The sequence below is a fragment of the Chlamydotis macqueenii genome, chromosome 15 (genome assembly GCF_036417535.1).
Source record: "Chlamydotis macqueenii isolate bChlMac1 chromosome 15, bChlMac1.mat, whole genome shotgun sequence".
Lineage (NCBI taxonomy): Eukaryota > Metazoa > Chordata > Aves > Otidiformes > Otididae > Chlamydotis > Chlamydotis macqueenii.
The window spans coordinates 12,962,085-12,985,370 of record NC_141570.1 but is presented as its reverse complement, the minus strand read 5'-3'; the positions used below and the strand labels follow the sequence as shown (position 1 = coordinate 12,985,370).

The following is a 23,286-nucleotide window of genomic DNA, read 5'->3' as shown; positions in this document are numbered from 1 at the left end:
GCCTGAAGCAGCAGGGATGGCTGTCGGTGCCACAGCCCTGCCTGGGTACAGGCTCAGCCTGGTGCCCACGGGGCCATCACCATCCCCTGGGGACACGCTGGACGTCACGCCTGGGGCCCCAGCCCTCACTGCCCTCCCCAGGCCTGCCCCCCCGCCCGTAACCTACAGCTTGATGACGCCCCATCCCTGGATGCCCCCCAATACCTGGGTGCATCCCCCTCACCCCTTCGATGCCTGCCCCACAACTCGATGAACCCCATAAATGGATGGCCCCCCACCTGCATGCCCCCCTTCCTGGATGCCCCCTCAATCCTGGGTGCCCCTCACCCACCGGGATGCCCCCCGCGCCTGGGTGCACCCAATCCTGGATACCCACCTCACCTCTGGACGCCCCCCTCAATCCTGGGTGCCCCCCAATCCTGGATCCCTCCCCCCACCTAGATGCGCCCCGCATGCCCGCCAGCCCCACGCCAACCGGGCCCCGCCACGCCCCCCCCCCCCGGACTCGCTGTCCCATCATGCTCTGCTTGGACGCGCCCCGGCGGCGGTGCCCGTGCCCCGCAAGGCACGCCGGGACTCGTAGTCTTCAGCCTCACCGCCCTGCCCTCCGCCGGCCCCGCCCCCGGAGAGGTGCGCCTGGGCGGGGTCGCCTTTGACGGACGCATCGCTGAGCCTATGGGAGCGGCCGTACCAGCGCGGGGGGCGGGTTTTGCTGGCGCCGCTCCCTCGGGCCGAGCGGGCGCTGCGCGGCGGCGCCAGGCGGAGGCTGCGCCCGGCGTAGCGGCTGCGCGGCGCGGCCCGGCCCCGGCCGTGAGGTGGGTGAATCCGGCCCGGCCCGGGGGCCTGGCGGGGGGGTTCGGCCCGCGGGGCGGCGGCGCATTGTGCGGGCGGGCGCGGGGGCTTTGTCAGCGGCGGGGGGCGCTGAGGAGCCGGCGGGGCCGGGCTGTTTTCTTCCTCCTCCTCCTCCTCCCTCCTCCTCCTTCTCCTCCCGCCGCAGGTCCCAGCGCGTCCCCCGGCGGAAGATGCGAGGCGAGGCGGAGGGCTGGCTGTGAGGGCGGAGGCCCCGCGGTGTCCCCGGAGCGGGGCCGGAGCCCCGCCTCAGGCCGGCGGGCGGCGGAGGATGCGGGTCGGGCCCCCCCGCCGGTGAGAGGGAGGATGGGAACGCAGGGCAGCCCGGTGAAGAGCTACGATTACCTCCTCAAGTTCCTGCTGGTGGGGGACAGCGACGTGGGGAAGGGGGAGATCCTGGAGAGCCTGCAGGACGGGGCCTCCGAGTCCCCCTACGCCTACAGCAACGGTAAGGGGGGGGCGGGGGCGGGGGGACAGGGCCTCACCGGGGAACCCCCACCCGGGGGGTGGGAGCTGTTGTTTTGCTTTTTTCCATCTTTTTTTTTTTTTTTTTTTTTTTTTTTTTAATAGTGCGGTATGTCGGGGGTCATGGCTGGGGGCAGAAATGCCACGACTGTCGCTTAAAATCGCCCGGCTCTGCGGGGGAACTTGCGCAGGGAGAGGGCAGGGGGGTCAGCGTGCGGTGTCATCCCTGGATGCACAAATCCCGCGGCCCCACCTGGACCCTTCCCAACCCGATCTCTGCCCCTGTGCCCCGCTCAAAGAGCCCAGCCGGTGGCCCAGGGCCCCCACGCCGGGACCGAGCCGTCCCCGGAGGAAGCGGGTCCGTAACAAAAGAGCGGCAGCCTTATTCCCAGCCCGGTAGCTGGCTCCTGCGAGCGCGGCTTGGCCGGTCGGCCTGCTGCAAACCCCAGGGTTCCTGATGGAGCCCACGACAGCCCATTAAAAACAGTGTCACAAGACCGTAATTAAGAGCCAAGGAGCGGCGCTGTGTTGTTTCCTGCGTCCCCCTCGCCGCAGTCAAAGCGTAACACGGCCTGGCAGGGTGCGGGTCCTGGGGTGGTTTTCAATCTGTCATCCTTCCCTGCCCCCAGCCTCCACGCAAAATAACGTCCCCGAGGGCCCGACAGAAGCGACCCGGCTCAGACCCCGCGTCGTGGCCGCTGCCAGCCCTGGGGCTGGAGCAGGTGGTGCTCATTTTTGGCACTAAGCAGGAGTCTGAGGGAATCGAGTGCTGCTCGGTGCTCTGTGGTGAAGCTGGCTGAATTTAGAGCGTAAAGGAGCAGTGTGGCTCAGCTCCCGGCTGCGTGCTCGGTCCGCGGAGCTACTACCAGCTTCGCAGGAGCTGATGCAAGCGTGCACCTGCTCCGCAGGGATTTACGGGGAGGCGGTGACTCAGGAGTCGGGATGCTTGTGAAATGAGAGCGGCAAATTCTGGAACGAGAAGGTTGTGGTATCATTCATCTCCTTGGGCGACTGGCTGAGCTGGTGCGGTTTGCCTTCGAGGAGGTGCTTGGCGTTTGAAGCTTCCCTGAAGAGAGTTTGTGTCTCGGAAGAACCTGCCCCACCTGGGAGCTGCAGAGCTGCTCCCTGGGGTTCGCGCTTGCTGAGCAGAAGGAGATGGAGAGCGTAACGGAGCTGCTGTTTTAGGGGAAGGGTTGAAGTTGGAGTTGTCTTCTGAGAGAAACGGTTTTGACCGCTGTTCTGAAGCGGGCGGTGCAGGAGTAATAAGTACAATTGCAAAGCGAGGGTGCGGTGGGTTCTTTGGTACATAAACCCTGAAGAGCCGTGGCTTTGGCTGTCGCTGTAAAAGCTTTGTCTCTGTACCTGCTGTTTTCTAAAAACAAAGTACCACTGTCTTCTTTCTAGGAGAAGAAGTCTAAGTGAACTAATATTGTCAGAACCTTCCCTTCTCTTCCGTGGGCAGTCGAACCCACTCCTAATTAGAGAATTGGGTCACATACTGTTTTTTTTCACAGTAATGCATGTTCTGGTGGTCTCTGCTGCCATCGCTTCTGCAAAGCTACACGCCTTTTGGAAGATCAGATGGAATAGCTTTGAAATCTGGGTGGATTTGATTTCTGCTGATATTCCTGGCAGCCGTGGCAATCAAACCCCCTCTGTCTCTGGCGCGGTTGAGATGTGCGCGCTGACAGGGCACGCTTCTCCGCCAGCGTCCTTTTGCCCTGCCCTGACAGAGACCGTCCCTTGACGTGAGGGCCTTTAGATTTTGTGACCAGCTACTGCTTGGCCTCCTTCCTGACATCTGCCTAATCCTGTCCCAAAGCTGCAAACATGGAGTGTTCCTCTCTGCTCTGTGGGCATCCGGGTGTTGGAACAGCAGGCGACCAAGAGGTGAGGGCCCTGTTTTGATCAGCATCACTTTTGCCGGTAGAATAAAGCTTTGGGTGCAGGATGAGCTGTGTCTTTCCTAAAGCATCATAGTCGCTTCTCTCCGTCCTTGTTGAGGATCCCTGAGCCGAAGCGTTGCTCCTCAGCTTAATCTTATAGCTTGGCACCTCACGCTGGATCGGACGTGCAGTTCCTCCTGTGTTTAGCAAGACCTTAGCAATGTCCTGTATTTAAAGTGCTGTCAGAAATGAGTCTGGTCCATGTAAGCAGAGGTGGTTGTTACTCCCTGGATGCTGATGGCCTGACTGCAAGGGCACTGGGTGCAGAGCTTCTGGTGACTTAGAAACAGCATTTTCAGGAGGGATTTGAGCTCTGGTTGTCACCTGCATGTGTCTCAGTAGGTTCATACTGAAGTTACCAAGTGTACCGGTCTCCGGGAGCATCAGGCTAAGTGTTCCCTGCGCAGAGCAGGATGTGCCCCCGGGAGTGGTGTTTGTGTCCTGTGGCTGGACATTGTCACCTCCCATCCCCAGGACGGCTTGTAGCTGAGCTGAACTCTTACCTTTTCTTGGCCAGCTGCAAAAAGCCCCGAAATAACTCTTCCTACTAGTACTTTGGCAAAAATGTGGTCTTTTGGGAGAGCATTAAGGTTCTTCTGGGCTTCCAGCGTTGCCCTCCTTGCCAGCTTCCACCTTCCCGCTCTCCAAATCTGCGGTGGTGGAGGCAGTGCCATTCCTGGACCCCACCGCTACTGTTGGCAGCTGGAGGGCCTCACATGGGACCTGAAAATCCTGCTTTTCCCCCAAATGCCCTCTCCTCTCGGTGCTCGCCCCTTCTCCCGAGGTACAAGGAGGGGCTGCTCTGGCCGCTGTGCTGCGAGCCGCGGTGTTAGGGCTGACTGGGAGCCAAGCTGTGTGCCGTACTGACAGAGACCAGGCAACTAGGAGGTCACTTGTCACTTCAGTGCTCAGACTGCCCGCTTAGGGCCTGTCCTTGCGCCTCCCCGAGTGCCGAAGCAGAACGGAACCGTCTCTGGTCGCAGGGTGGTTTTGGATGAGACGTGGCGGAGCGGCGTGTGGAGGTGGGGGCGGTGTACGTGTCCTGCAAAAGGAGGACGAGGCTGTTCCTCACCTGGAGGACCCGTGGCTTTGTCACTGCCGTGTCACGCACCCACTCGAATTTCTGGTTATTCGTGTGCTCGTGCTGAAGCGATCCTGCCTGGCTGGTTTGTCGGCTGCCCTGCTCGCGCTGCGTCAGCACGGGTGAGTCAGGACGCTGGCACAGGAGCGCTCGGCAGGCGTGGGTGCCACTGCTGCCGTGTGGGACGGTGCCCCGCGCGCCCCACAAACGGGGCCGGGGCGAGTCTGGCCGCGCAGATGTGGACGTGATGCGCTCCGTCCTCGCGTGACGGAGGGCTTTTTCTGCGGCAGAGCCTTCCCCCTCACCTGCTGCTCTTCCCAGAGGAAAGGAGAAATGTGTGCGCAGAGAAGAGCAGAGCGTGTTTCAGAGCAGATGGCTTTGATTGGAAGGGGGTTGGATTTTTATTTTTAATTTTTTTTCCCTGTCCTCAGCTTGTATTAGGAAAGTGATAAGAAGGAAGCCTTATGTCTGCGCTCTGATCTCCTTTCGAAGAGCGCGTGAAGCTAACCAGCGAGCTGCGATGACTTATCTCAGCTCTGTCCCTTAGCTGGGGCTCTGGGCCTTTATTCGGGCACGATCCGTAGGTGCTCCGTTACCCCGCTGCTGCCCAAAGACCCAAGGAAACGTTAGGAGAAGGCAACTTCAGTGCTCGGTTGCAATAGCAACTGCCAGGTTTTTGTGGTTTGGGTAAGAACTGTGTGGATCTTTCCCAAGAGCTCTTCCCCCCGTAGCAGAAGTGCAAGGAATTGGGTTGTGGGGCAGGGGCGGCGAGCCCACCGCAGCTCGGTGTCTGTCGAGGGGGAGGTCTGGGGCAGTGGTGTGGCTTCGCACCCTTTCCCTGCCCGGCAGCGTTAACGAAGAGCGGCTGAGGACGCCGCTCAGCCCGCAGAGGTGGTCAGGAGCCCTCGGCTGGTGCTCTTTGCCTGGAGACCCCACCGCCACTGCTCAATCACCAGGTTGGTTGGGTGACCACAAAGTTGGGTGTCTCTTCCCTCTGGTTGTTCTTGTGCAGCTGTCTAAATTTCCGAGTCTTTCTCCACAGCCATTACTTTATTTGCAATATCTTACTGCCTCTCCTTCTCGAAAGCGCGCTGTCACCCCTCGGTCACCGGCGTGCGCCCAGAAATGTCACCTGTAAACTGCTCTGCCTTGCTTCATGGCAGCATTCAGGTTACTTGCCAGCCAGGAGACGGCACCGCCACCAGCGTACGCAGGGGTGAGGGAAAAGGGACATTGTCCCCAGTCCGGGTTCTTTACCCGGGGTGCAGTACGCCTGTCTCACACGCAGAGCAGAGGCATTTATTAATTTAATTTCCGCGCAGAGATGGGTGCTGGGGGTAAATCCACCCAGCTGGCACCCCGGTCACAGTCACATTCCGTATTTGTACAGCTCAGAATAACAGCTCTGCCTTTGGTCACACCTACCTAGCGGCAATGGGTTCGTTCTTGCGTTCGGTTACAGGTACAAGACTTAAATTTACCCCGGGTGCTGGGTGAGTGGGGGTCTCTGTCTGAGGAGGGCTGATTTGAGCGCTGGAGGGGTGGTTTTCCTGTTACAGTGAGAGCTCACTCTGAGGCTTCTCCGGCAGCTCTGCTCTCCTCGAGCCTCTCCTGGAGCGCCTTTGTCCGGCGGATTTACGGCATCGTCCTGCTCCGTCAGGGCCCTGTCCGCCGCGTTGCCCTGTGTCGTTCTCGGCTCTCCCTTTCCATGCCGACCCGTGCTGACCTGCTGCTCCTTTGCCGATCCTCCGGCTCTCGGCACCTCTGGGGCGAGGTGTTTCCTTTGTGCCAGTCGCTCGGTTTCTCTGCCAGGGGACGTCGCTGGCAGGGCATGCGCTGTTCATACAGGGTAACTTGGCTCGCTGCAGCCGGATTCTGTTTCACAGAATATTCATTGTCCTTGCCTAGTGGAGAACTTCATAAAAAGTAAATTTCTTGAAAATTCCATCCACGTGTATCTGGGATGTACTGCCTCATCTTCCTCGCTGCTGTGGAGGGCATGTGAGGGGATGCTTCTCGATGCTCCTGCTCCTTGCTTACCGAGTTTCCAAGACTGACTGGGGAGGTGTCTCTTGCTTCTCACCTGCATCCTCTGCGGTCACTGCCGTGTTTGGCTGGAGCTCCTGCCGCACTGCTGTGGAGTTTGCCCTCGCTCCTTCGCTTTTCCCAAGCCTTCACGAAGCATGCGGCCCAGCAGCTCTGCTTTAAACTGCTGTGAGGCCAGGGCCTCTGTAAACCCCTGACAGCATCGAACGCTCCCCTCTTGATGTACAAGAAGCGGTTGCCGTGTGCGATGAAACCTCCGGCGGGGACAGTGCTGGTGTGGTGGCACCTTCTGGGCGCAGGCATGGGGTGTACAGATGTTGAGCACCCGCTTGAGATGGCGACTGAGCGCTCGCCCCGCTGTCGCTGCAGTGTGTCAGGGCTCTCCTCGGCGTCGGCATTGATCCTGGTGCTTCTCCTCTGCTGCTGCCTCCTCCTCGCCTGGCCGCGTGCCGTCCCACTGTCTGCCGGAGCAGCGTAGTCCCTGTCGGCAGCGGACGGGGCTGGCCTGCTGTTTCAGATGCTGCACGCCAGTGGAAACTGCTGCTTATTTTCTGGCATGGCTGTATGAACTGGAGTAATGTTTTATTTTGAGGTTGGAGCGCTCTGATGCGAAGAGGACGGAGGTGAAAATGTTCCGAGTGCAGCCCTGCCATCACGTCCCTGTAGTGGCTGTGGGGGATGCTTCAACTGGAGCGTGCTGGTTGTGCTGCTGGAAGTCTCTTTCGGTGGCGTACGGGGTGGAGAGTGGTTGTTGTGGCAATTCCCCGCGTCGGCCAGCGCTTGCATCAGCGTCCTTCAGGGATGTGCGCTCCCCTGTCGCTGGGGATGCAAAACTGATCTCATCAGAGCAGGCTTTGGCTGAGAGACAGCTCCAGCATCTCTTACTTCACCGTCGTTTGCTGCTTACCCTTTGTGTGAAAAATATTTCCAAACGTACAGCGTTGAACCTCCATCTCTGCTTGATGTGGGACCAACTAGCTGTGGCTTAAACTTAAAACAAAACAAACCCCAAAACAAAGCAAACAAACCAACAAAAACCCCCATCAAAACCAAACCGTCCCCCAGACGGAGTGCCTAGCAGGTTCTGGTACCTGCAGCGCGCTCTCGCGTCAGGATTAAGGACGCACGGCACCCTCGGAGGGTTGTTTCAGAAGGGTTGTGGTTTTGTTGTGTTTTTCTAAATCTGGGGAGTTTGTTTGCAAAGTTCTTGATTGCCTGGGGTTGTTCCTGCCCCCTGTATAAAAGCTTTGTTTTTACCTGGCCGTTAATGTTTCTGAGCCACATCAAAGCTGATGTGCACTGAGCAGCAGAAATCTGAAGTTGGTGGAAAGTTCTTCTAAAGACCGAAGTTTCTCTGTATCTGTCACTTTTTAAGAGCGAGCAGGTTTTGCTGTATCGGACTCCCCCAGCGGCGTTGCGCGCTTCTCTCGGTGTGGGGTTTTCTCCTTTGGTTGTTTCAGCTATAGGTGCTGCAGAGGAAAGCCCGTGGAAAATGTCTCCTCCTCCTCCGCCCCGTCTCCCTCAGCTTTTGTTTCCAGCTGTTCCCTGGCACGTTTTCCTCCGGCGGCCTTCCTCGTGCAGAAGAGCAGAGCATCTTTCCCTCACGCTTGAAAATAGCTACGCGGTGAGCTTAGGTTTTGAGCTGAGGTTTTGTAACCTTACTTTTTAAAAATCTCATTTTCTTTCCCTTTGCCCCTCGCCTTCCTCTGGCAGCCCGGGCTCGGCACGAAGCGGGCGGTGATACAGGAGCGTTGTATCCTACTGGTTTGTGTCTGATCGCAGGCAGAGGAGGAGGAAGGAAGCTCCCAGGCGAAAATCTTCGGCTCTGTTTTGTGAAAGGCGTTGCCGTGAGCTGAGACTCACCTAAAGGGCAATTTCCCTGGGGTGTAGATCGAAGAGGTCTGGGTGTTTCTGCAAACCTTGTAGTGATGGTGAGGTTGCGACATCAGCTCACACGTTGTTTGTTCCTATAGGACTTCTGTTTGCTGAGAGCGTTTTTACGTAGCCATAGCTTTTAAGATTTTTCTTCCTCTTTTCTGCCTCCTCTTTGTCTCATTTCCATCGCCCCGCTGGGAAACCAGCCAATATTATATCATTTTAGAGCTTTGACACCTGTTCTCCTGTAAGTATAACCCCCGAAGTGATTAACGTCCTGTGCGTGCTGTGCAGTGCTGCAGGTATTTGAATATCAGGCATTGAATTTGGACAAAAATCCTCATGCTGTTAAATGGAAATATTTGGGGTTTAAAGCATCAGTGGTTAGGGAGAGAGGCAGAAGGGGACGCTGAAAGGCTGTATTTAACTGGCAGAGTGGGAGGGTGCTGTGCATCTTTGGAATAATCTCCTTTTAAAGAAAACAGATTTTTTTTTCTCGTCAGTTCGTGTCTAGAGACGCCAGTTCTAACAGCAGCAGGCTGTCATCCCTTTCGCCTGTGCTTCTGGAGGCCGCATGGACAGGAGAGCTGACCAGATGGAAAAAACCCAACCGAACAAAAACCAACCACCAAACAAAAACTCAACCAACCAAACCCAGCACCAACCCCCCACTGTTTTGCCTGTCCTGTTTACTTCGTCTGAAATCATCTCTTCTCCCAGGAACTGTTGTTTTCCTTACGTTGTCAAACCGCTGAGGTAGCGGGATGGTAAAATCCGTATGGGAGACAGTGCACAGGTCCGTGCTACGGCACGAGGAGATGGATCTGCAGGGTTGATGTTTTCTAACCTGGGAGCCTTACCCTTTTACAAAGGTGAAATTCAGGGGTTTTTTTTCAATTTTAAAAATGTTAAATGTTGGCTTTCTCATGGTAGCAGGAAAAGTCATGCTTCGAGTTGCTGCCAGGGCAGCTGGGGCGAGATCTTGGTCCTGCTGGAGGTCAGAAGGAGGAGAGGATGAGAGCGGAGGGTTTGAAAACGTAATTTTGGGTTGTTGAGAGCTGCTGCGACATGGCACGGGGCGTAGGGGCGTGCTTGCTCTGCTAGCCGGGCCGGCTGATGCTCGAAGGGCGAGGGGGGACTGCTGAGTACATGCCGCCATGTGTTGTAGGTCAGGTCCTTGGAGATGCGGTGTTACCGCTGGAAACGGCTCACCGAAATGGGAAACCAGTGCAGCATCCCAGCGTTTTCAATGTGGAGCGGTGTCTTTCCAGCGTGGACCTCAACCAGCGTTGAGCAGCGGGGTGTGGATGGCAGGAGGGGTTGCGGACGTGGATCGCACTGATCGGAGAATGCCGCCGTACGTGCCCGGATCCGTACGTGGGATCCCCGGGCGGGTGCGCGGCTGTACGCGTGAGCCTGGCATCCCGTGCGGGATGGTGTGCAGGTAGAGCAACGTTTGGGAGGTGTAAACATGGAAGAGGAACCTCTTCAACATCCTGAAATTGGAGGTATTTTGGACAAGTACTTCAATGTTTTTGAGTGTTGTGGTTTTTTTTTTCCCCTGTCTCCAAGCATGTCTTGGTGTTTGTATGGTAATCCAGCACAATGCCGATTGTTGTGGTGCCCTCCGATTTTCCTCAGAGGCTGTCTTTGTTCCTGAGTGCAGCTGTACAGTTTTTATGGACATCTGAACTGCAAAACATGAAGAAACTCTTTTGTTTGTTGTCACTTCTGTGCATAAAATCGTTCTTGATTTTCTTCTAAAGCACAAATCCACTTCACGTCCCCGGCTCTGGACTGACTCTTGGCTGTTTCTGAGGCTTCCCGGGTGTCGGCTGAAATGGTTTGAGCTTTAGGAGCAGATTTGCTTCTGGCTCCGAATGCCGTTTTCGGATGCAGTTGTCATCTTTAAACACGCCCAGAACAGAGTTCCTCTGTGCGAGGACCACGTAGCTGCCGAAACGCCGCTGGGCTGCAGAGAAGCAGAGTCTTCTGGCAGTTTGGACTTCCCAGAGGTCTCTGAGTAAGCATTGTGCTTTTGGCTGATTCCAAAACCAGACAAGCCATCACTTATCCGAAGCTGCAGCAGCTCCCTGAGTTGGCAGAAGCTGGTGTGACACGCTGGGCTTTGCTCGGGGACGTGGGCTCCTGGCCGCGCGCGTGGGCCCGAACTCCCCAGCTCAGACCCATCTGCTGCACAGCTAAATCATCGGGAGCGTCTCGTTGCCTCCCGTTGAGCTGTGCGGCCAGAGCGGACTCGCTGCTTGCTGCTGGGAGGTGCAAAAGGCTTGAGCAGATGGCTTATGTCTACCCCTGTCCCCAAGCCGGCGCCGTGCGGGAGCGGAGCTGGTCTCCGTGCCCGGTGGGAACTGGGACCTCTTGGTTCCTGTTCCGAGGGTGCTGTTGGGAACTCTGTCACCCTGCTCAAAACAAGGAGCCAATGCTGCTAGCAGCAAAAGAGACAGGCCTGGGGTGAACCCACCATTGTTTTAAAGCATGTGCGGTGTTGACCCCGGTTGCTGACGGATAATTTGCTGTTTGTCTATCTCAAGAGCAGGTGACTGAACGCGTGACTCAATCAGATGAGCTCTGATTGGAAGGGGTTGGAAGGGGTTTTTCTGTGGCTCACAGCTCCGAGCTGACGAGCTAAATTGCCGCTGTTAATGTGCTGCTGTACACACTTTTTAAGGTCGGGTGACTTCATCAGTTGTTATTTGAATAGCTTGCTTCGCTTTTTTCATCAGCTAGTGTTTATGTGCTCATCCTACGTTTTTTTCTAAAGGATTTAGTATCGCTTGCAGATGATGGAGGGAATAACTCCTCTAAGTTAACGGTAGGAGCTGTGGGAGCTGATGCACTGGTGGTGTCTCTGCGTATGGATGCTGCTGCCAGTTTTTAATTGAAATTAATCTTGAATTCAATATTGAATCTTGAAATAAAATTCGAATTCTTGAATTCAATACTGAAATTGAAATCATATTCAATGTTGAAACTTGAATCAGAGGATCTCGACACCTATGTCTGATGCAGGCTTCGCTTGGGTGCTGGGTCCTTCTGCCTAGGCGTGGATTTTGGTGTGGGACTAACAGCTTTCAGTTGTTGCAGTTCAACAGCTGGCAACGCCTGCCCTGCTGTCATTTCCGTACCCGTCTGCCCCGTTTGACTGGAAATGAAATGACAAGTCTTTCTGAGTTAACTCTTGCCCACAAGCAAACGATTCTGATATGAGTCTGGCGCTGGCTGCCCTTTTACTCATAGGCACCAAAAAAACCCCTCAAAACCCCAAAAGAAGGCATTTTGAACTACACTCATGATGCGTCCTGGCTTCGTATTCTGCTTCTTGGAGCAAGTTGGCTGCTGGATGCGGTAGCTGTAGGTTGATGTTGAATGACCACCTGGCCATAAACCGTTCTTAACAAAAAGGTGCAGGATGTGGGACACGACGAGAGGGAGCGTGTGAACGTGGGGATGGGGTGGGTAACAACTGTTGTCAGCTCCCGGAATACAGTTCTGCTGGAAAACGTATCCCAGGAGGCCCACGTCCACGTTGGTTTGAGCGAAGAGCCCATGGAGGAGCCGGTGAGTTTGCACGGCGCTGGCTGTGGTGCGGGAACGTGCTGTGAAGCTGTTCTGGAGTAGCTCTGTCCCCCTGGCCTGGCCAGTACGCCCCCAAAGCCAGGTGCTAGGGAGGGCTCTGCTGGGAACACCCAGGAATCCAAATTCCTGCCGTCAGCCCCGCAAGTGAGCGCAGTTTGGTTATGGGGGTGGCGGTGGTCTGTGGGGGTTTGCCTTGGGTTTTGCACGCTGAGGCCTGGCAGCGGGCGTGATGCTCTTATTCTGGAGCTGCTCTGCTGTCGTGTCTCAACGCAGATCCGGAGCTACAGCACCCGTCTTTTGGCCTCAGTTTTGTGACGTCCCAGCGCTTCTCTTCCCTCGTGTTCTCCTCACCTTGTGGGTGAGGACGGGACTGGCTGGATGTTGCTGCTTCTGCCCTTTCTCCGCGCTCAGCAGGGATGGGGGCATCTCCACTCAGTTGGTTTTTTGGGAAATCATGGCACACCAGCCCCTTGGGCTCCCAGCTGTGCTGCTGCCCCACAGGAAACAATTAGTGCTTTTCATCTTTAATTTGCCCCTGTCAAATCATTAGCCAGGGTCCGTTTAATGGCCAGTGCTGCCGCTGACTGCTCTCCCCGCGTCCATGGCATGCCGTGGTTGCTCCGGCTTTCCAAAAGAGCCGGATGCCGTCCCGGGGCGCCTGGCCCCGCTGCCCATGAGCGGCTGTCTGGCTGGTAAGGGACGACAGGGCTCGTGTGGGTAGTTCACGTCTTCCCAAAACCTCACAGCTGGTTACGGTGTTCTTGCTGGTGTCCACAGCATTGTCTGAACTGGTGGTAAAGGTTTTTAACTAAATTTACCTGTCTCTGCTTGGGTGCAGCACTTGGAGTCCTTGCTGTTAGGAAGCTTTACTGGAGACTCATTCCTAGCTTTTTCCTCTTGCAAAAGGGAAGGAAAAAGCTATTTACATCCCATTGTCCCACTCTGAAGGGTTTCTTGGTGTTGATCTACTTTTAAATCAGTGTTTTCACTGCCTCAAGACCAGCTGCACACTGGATGATTACGGCTTCTGGTCCTTCCTTGTAAGATTTGTGGAAATCCTTACTTAACACACAAATTCGCTGCGGTTTGTCCACCACGCTGGTTGGGAGGTGCTCCGAGTGCTGCCTCGAGAAACAGGGTTTGCTCGATGCTCTTGGTGGCATTTACCTGTTTTGTACGTACGGGATGTCTTTAAATTTTTCAGTTATTGATTTCCCAGTTGCTCGCAGAGACCTACATCACTTTCTCCTGAGGATCCTCGTGAATGTGATGTGTCGTGGCCAGCCCTTCATAGCTGGTTACTCGAGTTCACTCGACACTGCAGCACGTTAAATATTTGATGTATATTCTCTTTTTTTAATTCCAGCCTCGTGTTCTCCCCTCTTCCCAGTAGTCACTGGTCAGGTGGCATTAAATCTGCAGATTTTTAAGACCAGCTTTTAAGAAGTCCTAGACCTTCTAGACTCAGCAGAGCTGATGACCTGTAGGAAAACAGAAGCATCAGGGGGTTCTTTGGGGGAAAATCCGGTATTTTCAGTTAGACAACTGTGTCACAGTGGCTTTGGCTGTACTAACGACAGTCACAAACGAAAGTCCATCAGCAGGCTGGCTGGGCGAGGTGCTGCGGTGGCATGATGAGTGTGTCTGGTGGCATGGGAGGCAGAGTTAAAATTTCCCAGTAGAGCAGAGCATTTTTCTAGAGGTGCCAACAGACCGGGCACATCTCGCTCATCCATCCTTTGCTGAGGACTCGAATGCCGTCGTTATTGGAAGACTTGAGGAATAGAGCCACTCTGGCTTAATTATGTCTATAGATCAAACAACAATCTGCCAAAAAGCAGCATCAGTCAGATAGGTAACAAAAGTCAACTCAATTTATCTTCTTATTTATGGAATGCGTTGAGTGAAGGATTGGCCTTGGCTCATCATCCTTGCACACCTCAATTTTGCCTGCTGGCCTTATTTATCACTTTGCAAATGGCTTGGTTGACTTCTTTTGAGTTATAAATAAGCTGAACCCAGTTTAATTTACTTTAAAACAAAAAAAAAGCTGAGGTGGCATTATACGGCATATGCCTGTAAGCTGGGGGAACAGGTTGTGTTTTTAATGAAGTTCCAATAACGTGCACTGGTTTTTGTTGTGAGTGGACTGATGGAAGGCGAGTTGGTGGATTCTGAGCTCCTGCAAGCAGAAGGCCGTCTGTTTAAGAAATGAGGTGGCAGAAGCGTCTTTGGCCGATGTGACTCACTCAAACTGTAAATGACTTTAAGTGGTGAGTAGAGTGTCTCTTGGAAGGAAAGCAAGCTGTCTTGAAACCATATCAGTCTCCTTGAGTGCATTTATTTATTTGTTTGTTTGTTTGTTTTTCCTTTGGGAAGAGTTTTTTGAGCATCACCTGGAACTTCTTCTGCCCCAGATTTGTGAACTGAGGATGTTCTTCTCACAGACACTGCAGGTGCGAACTGGAGATGCTGCTGTCAGCCTGCTGCAGCCCAGCCCTCGAGGAAGGTCGCTGGAAAACCTGCTGGTGGCTTACCTTAACGTGGGGCGAGTGCCTTGGTCCCTCTGTCATGGGGCTCCCTAGTTGTCCCTTTCTGAGATTTGTGTACGTGCAGGGAAGCTGTTGGTTGGGGCTTGGATCATTAGAGCATCTCTGGTTGGTTTCAACCAAAGTATTGGCTCTGCCGTCACACTGAGAGCTGGAATCGCTCTTGCCCCAGCACTAAGTGAGGATCGCCTCGGAAAGCTGAAGGAGGGAAAAGGCATGTGCTGCTCCTCCTGCTGTGAGGTTTTGCTCAGATCGGCCTTTTTAAGGGGAGGGCGAGCCTTCTGGTCCCCTGCCCGGGCGTTGGGGCAGAGTCAGTGTGAGCGTCTGCAACTGCAGAGTTGTCTCCTCTTCTCTGAAACAAAGACCTGCACGAAGCCGAGAAGCTGCTGCGCTTCCAGCAGTCAATATTTACAGAGCCTTGTTCGCTGGAGCTATTTAAAGCCATTTTCCTGAGATACTAATCTGTTTAAAGGGAGAGCCCTAGAGTAGGATGACATACGTATCTCCCTTGTCTTCCTGCCTTTTCCAACGTGACTTCCAGTTCCGTGTATCTGCGTGTGCTGCCGCCTCCGTTGTGTTTTCCGTGCGCCGCTGCCCACAGGGAAGCGGTTCAGGGGCTCAGCAGGGTGGAGGGACGCCTGTCTCCGAGCCGTGAATTCCCAAGAGGAAGGGGGACTGGCAGCCTGGTACGAGGTGGTATTGAGTGCTGGAGGAAAACTGTCATTTCTCCTGAAGGAGTTTTACTTTTCCAGGTGTCATCTTTAGGGTGAAGGTTTTAACTAAGCTAGGGCTGCGTGTGGGGTTTTTTGGGTCGTACAGATGCAAAGCGTGCTGTGCTCTGCATGAGCAATTTGGAAAAGGTCAGAGTTTCCTATAACACATCCTGCCTATTCCCATGGGAAAATGACTTGCTTCCTTAGGTTTTCCTTATACCACTTGGCAAAAGAAAGAAATAAAGGTTTGGAATTCCCTGGAGCCTTGCCCGGGAGCGTGAAGCCCGGCTCTGCGGAGGGGAGCCGGGTGTCTGACATGGGGTTGGTGACAGCAGGTCGCTCTGCAGAGCGCCCCGTGCCAGCTCGGCTCGAGAAGTGGGGCTGAGATGGCGTCAGCGTAAGTAGGAGGGCTGGAAAAACAGCAGAGGAGTCGCCCGGAGTGCGAAATTAGAGAGAGCAGCCCAGGCTTGTTTCCAAGCCTCATTCAGTTTGTTGCATCATGCGAGATATTGGTCGAGAAAGAGATCGGTTGATATAAAATCAGCTTTGAACAAGGCTGTTTTCTCTTCCCCCGGTGCCGCGCGCCCCGAGGGCCAGGCGGGATTGCGGTGGCAGCTGCCAGCGCGGGTCGGCAGGTTTGGCGGTGCCGCGTGCGCCGCGGGAGCGTTGCGTGGGGTTTGTAGCAGCACATCCCTTCTGGGGGATCAAAGCGTGCTCTGGCAGAGAGTAAATGTCAGTCTCGAGATGAGCCGCGCTTGGCTGCGGCAGAGGTGATGCTCAGGTGGGGGAAACCCTGTCAACTACAGAAATTAAATTATCTACACCAGCGGGCCGTGGCCGTCCTGCACAGTGACGGGAGAGCTGCGTCCTGCTCAGGGTGCTAACCAGCTAAAAAAACAAACCAATAAAAAAAAAAAAATGTTGCATGCAAGCTTTCAAGGGAGTCCCTTTGATGCACTGAGCCTGCGTGGAAGAGGGAAGCTGAAATTTTCTCCAAAATGTTGCAGTTGCACAGTTTTTGTCCTTGTTGGTGAACTTCTTACCCAAAACCCTTTTGTAAATGTAGGCACTGCTCATAATTTGGGTGTATGCAAGTTAAAAAGTGCATCAGTCTCCTCTAGTCCATAGTTCCGCAGGTGTGTGGTCTTCAGAAAGACCTTTCCCCTTCGCCTCCAGCACTCTGCCAAGGAGAGAAGTTCCTCACAAAGACACGGAAATCCCTGAGGCCGGGCAGCAGAACCAGTTGACTGGCAGCTGTCTGGAAACGTGAAAAGACAGATTGGGTTTTTGCCTTTCTCTGGCATTTTTGGATTCCACGTTCGATGTCAAGTGTGGTGGGCAGCAGGGGCCTGGAGAGTCTGCCAGACCTGCTCCGTCGTGGTGAGCTCTGTTAATTTCCCCCACAAGCGATGGGGCTGCCGTCCCTGCCTGTCCCCCGGAAGGGATATCTGCAGGGCCAGTGCAACCTCGAGCTTCCCCCCTCCATCTCCCGTAGCTTCTCTTCTGAGCACAGACATCACCGTGAAGAACATGAAGGACTTGTGCTTTCCCTGGACCATCTTTGGAGTGAGGAGCAGCTGCACCAGGAGCTCGGGAAGTCTTCCAGGGCTGTTTTCAGGTGGTTGCCCACTTTGTTCGTGGCTGTGTTGTTCTGCCCAAAGGCCGGCGGTTTAAAGTACGTGGTGTGGTTTCAGGTGGGGATGGTGGGAAGGGGTATCCAAAGCATTGCTCTGGTGACAGAGTCATGTGTATTTGCGGTGGGGAACGCATGTTCTTGGTGTTAGGGGCTCAGGCTGGGCGGTTCCTGAGCGTGGAGCCTAACGAGGGCGTTTCTGGGTTTGTGTATTTGGCGTATCCGTTGACGAGTTTTCTTTCCAGTCCAGCTGAGCCTCTCTCACTTTTAAGAGCCAATAGTTGAATGATTCATTTCACCTCAACAGTGGCTTTTTTTTTTTTTTTTTTTTTGGAAGCACGTGGCCTTTGTGCCCTGAAAATGGTGTCGTTGTTCCCCCTCCTTGGTGCTTGTACGCAACCGCTCCACCTGTGCGCCTGGGCTGCTGGCACGGAGGACGCTGAGGACTTACAGGGAGCTCTTGTGCCTAACGAGAAACGGGGCACTTCTGCGTGGAGCAGTGTCTCTGGGGATTTTACATCTACAACTGGCCAGTGGGCTTAATTAGCCCCTTCCCTAACGGCCCGTCTGCCTGTGCCAGGGGAATCCCAGTTCAGGAACTGGGAGGGAGATGTCTGGATGCTCCCACCTGGCTCCGGAGCAGGCTTGCTCCCGTTACTGCACAGCTTCCCTGGGGACGAGGGAGATTGATATCCGCCTGAAAATAAGTACAGATCATTCACTCGTCTCTGGAGGAAGATAAAATGTAAACTCTCTATTTTCTGTGATGAAGCACTGGAAATAGTTGGGATTTAAGATAATTATCTTTATTGCTTTTTATAGCACCCCGCGAAGGCTGAAATCTAATTTGTTTTTCACTAACAGCGAGCTCCTGCTGATGACTCAGGAAAATCCATTTGCTTTATTGACAAACTTGTCTCTGTGGTTATCGGGGCAGCGTTCTCCTTGCAGCACGAGGGGGGCGCAGGTCGTAACGCGAGGGTGGGTTTTTCGTATGGATCCCAAGTCTGGTATTTGTTGGTGAGAGGAGAAAATAAAGTTGATGCAATCGCAGTGAAGCGGTGCTGCTTTGCGAAAGCTGACTGTAAATTGGTTTCTGCTTTAGTGGGTGGGCAGTACTGGCGCACGGTTTCTTGTTTAAGCAGCTTCCATACGCTTGTAGCTCTGGAGCCTGCGGAGAAGCTGCTTTTACCGGGCGCCTGGTGCTCCATGGCTGTTCCCCAGCCCGGGCATCAGGGAAGGAGGTAGGAGGTGCAGTCCTGCCTCTTCCCTCCTGTGCCTGGGGCCGCGGGGAGCTGCGTGTTCGGCTGGGTTTGGACTTGTTCCTTGCCAGTGGAGTTGCCCCTTTTTTAAACTCTATCTGGATGCGAGATGGGCTCCCGGGTTTTAACAAACTCCTTGTGTAGCTGAAGATATTGGGCACCTCTTGCACAAATGAGTTGCTTGTCAGCAAAGAAGAAACAGGATTCTCTGGCCAGGCTTCCAGCATCACCCACCTCCCAAAATGTCCTTTGACAGTTTCAAGCAGTGACGTTCGTTGAGAGGTGGTGGGTCTGCAGGCTGACTTAGCAGAGATGCCTCTAAATTGTTCATCTCTGGCTCACCCCCCAAAAGTCCATAATTTAACGCTGTCACCACCGAATCTCCTCCGACTTGAGTCTGAACAGGTTTTATCCAGCAATGGAGAAGGAAGAAGTAATCTAGGAATTAACTGTATTTTTAGGGAGGAGGGATAGAGCTCGGCAAGAGTCGTCTTTGCCTTGAAGAAGAGGTCTGTTTCTGTCAAGTCTCTGTAGGCCTCCACAAGCACGCGATACAGCAAGAGGGAGAAAACATCACTTTCCATAAACACAAAATGATAAATCTGGGTGGGCAGAGCAGGTTTCTCACCAGTCTCTGGAGACCTGCTTGGTGTCTGCTCAACTCTTTATTGGTTTCCTTTCAGGGATTGACTACAAGACCACCACTATCTTGTTGGACGGCAGAAGGGTCAAGCTGGAGCTCTGGTGAGTGTTTCCAAGGCGCTTTGGCTGCGAGCGCAGGACTGGTGATGGGGGCTATAGTGCTGGCGGTGGGATGCTGTGCTGAGCCGTGGAGAGGGCGTCCCCAGGCGTGCGCTGGGGCTTCCTCGCTGTTCTTACCAGCAAATTACTCTAGCAACCTTTGCCTTGATCGAGTAGCGCAAACAGCAGGCTGTTCTTTGCTGGAATAGTCCCATTTCAGTCTTTCTCCATCATACCTGGCTGTGTTCCCGTATAGCTATCTGTCACTGAGGGAACAGTACAGTTTTGGAAGCAATACTGGCTTTTCCTGAAATCTAGGATGAGAAATATAGACAAGAGAATAGGAAAGGAGGAGGAAAAAAAAAAAGAGTGAAGCCTTTAGTGCCTACAGAAGCTGGATGTTTCTCAATGACTTGAGTAGAAAATGAAAACAAGAGCGGTGAGTATGGTAAACCCCTGGGGAGCAGGACTTACTGGAGTGACCTGGCACTGGGATGGAGATGTGAGAGTGTGTGCACGGGAGGGGTGACGCTGCCGTGCGTCACAGCAGAGGGCCCAGCTGTCCCTGAGGCTGAACCTGCTGAGAAGCTGACACGGCAGTCCCGTAGGTGGAGGAGGAAGGGTAGGTAGCCCACCCCTGTTCTGGGTTTCACTCGAATCTGGTAGGGAGTGACCCAGGCCCTGAAACATGAAGTTAAATAGCCGCTTTACTAATGCAGGTATCAAGTAACAGGGGTATTAGTAATCTGTGGGAATTATTAAATAGGAATGAACGCCGCGTTCCCGGCCTCGGTGACTGTCTCCAGCGGCGTACAGTTTCATGGTTTAATTACACCCCTGCTCTCTGAAGCTGAATGTCCTCATTTTTCTTACAAAAGAACAGAAGCAGCTAATTTATCTCTTCCAGCTTGTGTGTTTATGTGCTGCTTATGTCCTTTTGTCTCCCTTGTAAGATGTCGGTTTCAACATTTCAGCCCCAAGTGTGTGGTTCATTACTGCTTCCCTCTTGAAACCCTCTTACACTGTAACGCTCGAGCTGGAGACCCAGCACAGGACTCGAAAAGCTGGAAGCCTTGGTTTGTGATGCCTTAGTGTAATCTTCTACCACTTCTTTCTTCATGCAACCCAATATTTGATTACTGGGGGAGAAGGAGATGAGGCACAGGCGGTTAGGTTGATGTCCAGGACCGATAATGGGATCCGTGAAAGCTTTAGATCTGAAAGCTTTAGGTCCTGGACTCAAGGTCGGTGACTTTTTCATGTAGCCGGTGCAGATCTGGGGCTGAGGGATTCGTCAGGCTTCTCAGTGGGCATTGATGTGTCTTTTGTCCTGGCCCAGGGAGTAGATACAACAAACATTGTAACGTGTCTGATTACCCCAACGCGTTTCAGTACAGAGACCGAATAGCCCCTTGTTGTCACAGTGGGCCAGGAACGCTGTTCCCTGGTCTTGTTCCTGAGCTCTCAGTAGGGTATGATTGACCAGGTCTGTCGGAGGTCTGGGTATAAAGATACTTCCTTTCATTTTTGGTTAAAATGTTTTTGGAGAAATAAGTGAAACTAGACAGCACAAGACAATTTCTCCTGTCTTGAGTGGTCATATTCATTTTACGATAGACTGGCTCCTCTCCATGATGAGAAGAGGTCTGCAGTCTCACTCTGGCTTTGAACTCCCATAGACTGTAGGGCGCTAGAGAGAAAATCCTTTGCCCAAGGGAGTAAAACGACTTGCGTCCTCGTGCAGCGTAAGGTAGTGCTGAAGCTGAGTGGCTTTGGTTTGTAGCTTCTCTGTGGAAAGCAGGATGAGAGTGAGGACCTCTGGAGTGTGTCTGTGACCAAACATGGGGATGCACCCACCAGTTCCTCCCAAAAACACCCTGCAGAGCAGGTTGGGTACCATGTGTGTTCCAGACATCTGACAAGATCAACACTAATTTATTGTGGTTTTTTTAAGTCGAATAGGAGATGTGCAGCATGGGATTCTCCAGGGTTCATAGCTGTAACTTTACTGTTCTTTGTTGCAGGGACACATCAGGGCAAGGAAGGTTTTGCACCATTTTCCGGTCCTATTCTAGAGGAGCCCAGGTAAGTGCAGCTCTCGGTGCTTTGCTGGGGCACGCTTGCTTCTCCTTTAGGCTGTGAAAATCTTGCCTGCCACAATAAAGAGCTCTGGAGAGGAGCGCATCAAGCATCAAAAGGATGGGATCTATGTAAATGCCAGGAGGCTCTGCATGCCGTCTTGCTCCCTGATATTCTGTTTTTATGAAATGTCCTAGGCTGTTAGAGGAAGAAGTCTGTTACGGCCATATTCAGTATTAATTTCTAGAGAAGGGCTGAGAAGTTGGGGTTGTAGAGGACAAGGCAATTCAGCTCTAGATCTGCCGTAGCTTTAACGTGGGAGCTTCCACTTTCAGAGGCTTGTAAAATTTGTTTAAATATGACATTGGCTTTCCCAAAGGAGTTCTTCCAGACGGTGTTGCCTTCAAGTCAGTTCCAAAAATAGGGTGGCTCCTGCTTGCGTGTTGGATGCAGGCTTGAAACTAGAGCAGCTCAGCTGTATCGTAAAGTACATTCCTTAAAACATGAGATGGAGCGTTACGTTTGGAGTTTCTCCTTTGGGCCCTGCTCCAGTACAGCATCTCGATTCTGAACAGCAGGAAAATCCCGTGGTCCTCTGAAAAATTGCTGTTAGTTAATAGGGCTTTCTTTCAGTCTTATTGTTGTCCTTTTAGGAACACGACAGGATCCCTCCAGGATAAAGTCTCCCCAAGTTAAATGAACTACTGTATTTTCCCTTTTGTTGCCAAATTTGGAGAAAATTCCTCTTCTCTTAGGCGCTGAGAGTCGGAAGCTATATATCAGCCTGCTGACGGTGCCAGTATCCTGGCAGATTCCCAGCCTTTGGGAAACCTTGCCACTTTTATTCAAGCTCTTGCCGCTATTCTTCTTGGTGTTTTGCTCCTTGTAGCTGCCTACATTGCTTTGCTGAGTGGCAAAATCCATCGTGCTCTCCTTCTCCAAGACTTACTGCAAATTCGCTTGTGCTGTAGACATGAGAGCTCCTCACCCGGGCTGTGCTGCTGATACCTCCCTGGTGTTTTGTTTGTTCGTGTCTGTGCACGTCTCTGCCGGTGTGGGTGCTTTGAGGCCGCTCCTTTGAAGCGGAGGCCAATTTCTTGGTGTTTGCAGAAGTGGAAGGCAAGGAGCTTTGGAGCGTGCCTCAAGCGGTGGGAGAGTACGGGATCTCCTGTTCGCATGCTCGGTCTGTTGCATGAGTTTATCTTTCAGATTCCCTCTGCCCATATTACGTTTCAGAAAAACCTACAGCTCCAGTCCTAATATAACCTGTGGGCTTGCGACCATGTAATTTGCCTTGTGAGTTATAAATGAAAAGAACCAGTCAGCTTGGTGTTCTGATGACCACATAACTTAGCTCTGGTCAGTCATCTTCTGAGACCTCACTGTGTCAGGTGCCCGGATCAAACTGGGAATAGAAAGCAGCAGGCTTCCCCACAAATGCATCCAGAAATATCATTTGAGAGCTTTTACCCCTGTCTGCAGCATGACCTGCTTTTCCAAACCGCTGTACGGAAGACTTTCTCCCCTTGGTGCAGGCTGTGAGCTCTTCGGAGCATGCCAGAGTGCGTGGCTGCTGCCCCCGTACAGCAAACTGGGGCAGACGGGAAAGCTGGACTAAGTAGCGATGAGAATGCGTGAGCTGGATGGAGAGACAGGCACGCATCTGTCTGAAACCGCAGGGGAGCTGCGGGGCTCTGGCACAGCGCGTCTGCTGGGACCCTGCAGCCTGTTCTCCCTGGGCGCTACGTTTGACGCTGGATGTCCACGTGTCATATATCTTCATTTAAACTCTTAATGGTTAACCAAAGCGCAAGGACTGTTTGTTTTCAATAACAAATGTCTGTGTGGAGGCGAGAGTGGACTTCACTACTCCAGTCACTTTCAGTGTGCAGAAGCTGCCTTCTACTGGCATCACATTGGCATTAAGACAGCTTAACCCAGTGGATCTCAGGGGAGAAGAGAGAAAATGCTCCCAAGTTCTCTTATTTCTTCAAGGTGTGTTTAATTCTGCGTGCTGTACTGACTTCTTCACTTCAGCTGTCTGCTTTCCTCTCCTGGTATCATCAGGCTTCCAGACTTCTGCTGTAGGAAGCCTGATGCAAATCCAATTGGAGGTGAGAGAAACGGCTTTTTTTAACCTAACAAGCCAAAAGCCCAGGAAGAGTAAATACAGAAGAGAAGAGAGACATCAGGGTGGGGAAAGCTCGGTTTGAAGTGCAGTGTGATATTTGTACAAGAACAGCTTGGCATAAACTGACCATGAGCACCTTCTCGCCGACTACCAGCGGAAAGTTCTCGCTGAGTCGAGGGCTGAGACTCTGAGCTGCACGTCCTGTGAGGAGCGCAGGGGGAGCGTGAGGAGTGAGTTTCCAAGGAGGACATTGAGCTGTGAGAGCAGGAGGCTGGCCTCGCCGACCTGGCAGCCCTCGCAGGGGTGAGAGAGCGAGGCG

At 53.5% G+C, this 23,286-nt stretch overlaps 1 protein-coding gene across 1 annotated transcript in view; it reads left to right on the top strand.

Moving 5' to 3' along the window:
• The first annotated feature begins 718 nt into the window (after positions 1 to 718).
• Positions 719 to 23,286, top strand: part of RAB40C (RAB40C, member RAS oncogene family) — a 33,500-nt gene continuing 10,932 nt past the window's right edge. The window contains exons 1-4 of the mRNA XM_086759485.1: positions 719 to 815; positions 998 to 1,297; positions 18,700 to 18,760; positions 20,782 to 20,842. Coding sequence (XP_086615611.1) covers positions 1,156 to 1,297; positions 18,700 to 18,760; positions 20,782 to 20,842 — 264 coding nt within the window. The 5' untranslated portion in view covers positions 719 to 815; positions 998 to 1,155. The remainder of the gene's footprint in view (positions 816 to 997; positions 1,298 to 18,699; positions 18,761 to 20,781; positions 20,843 to 23,286) is intronic.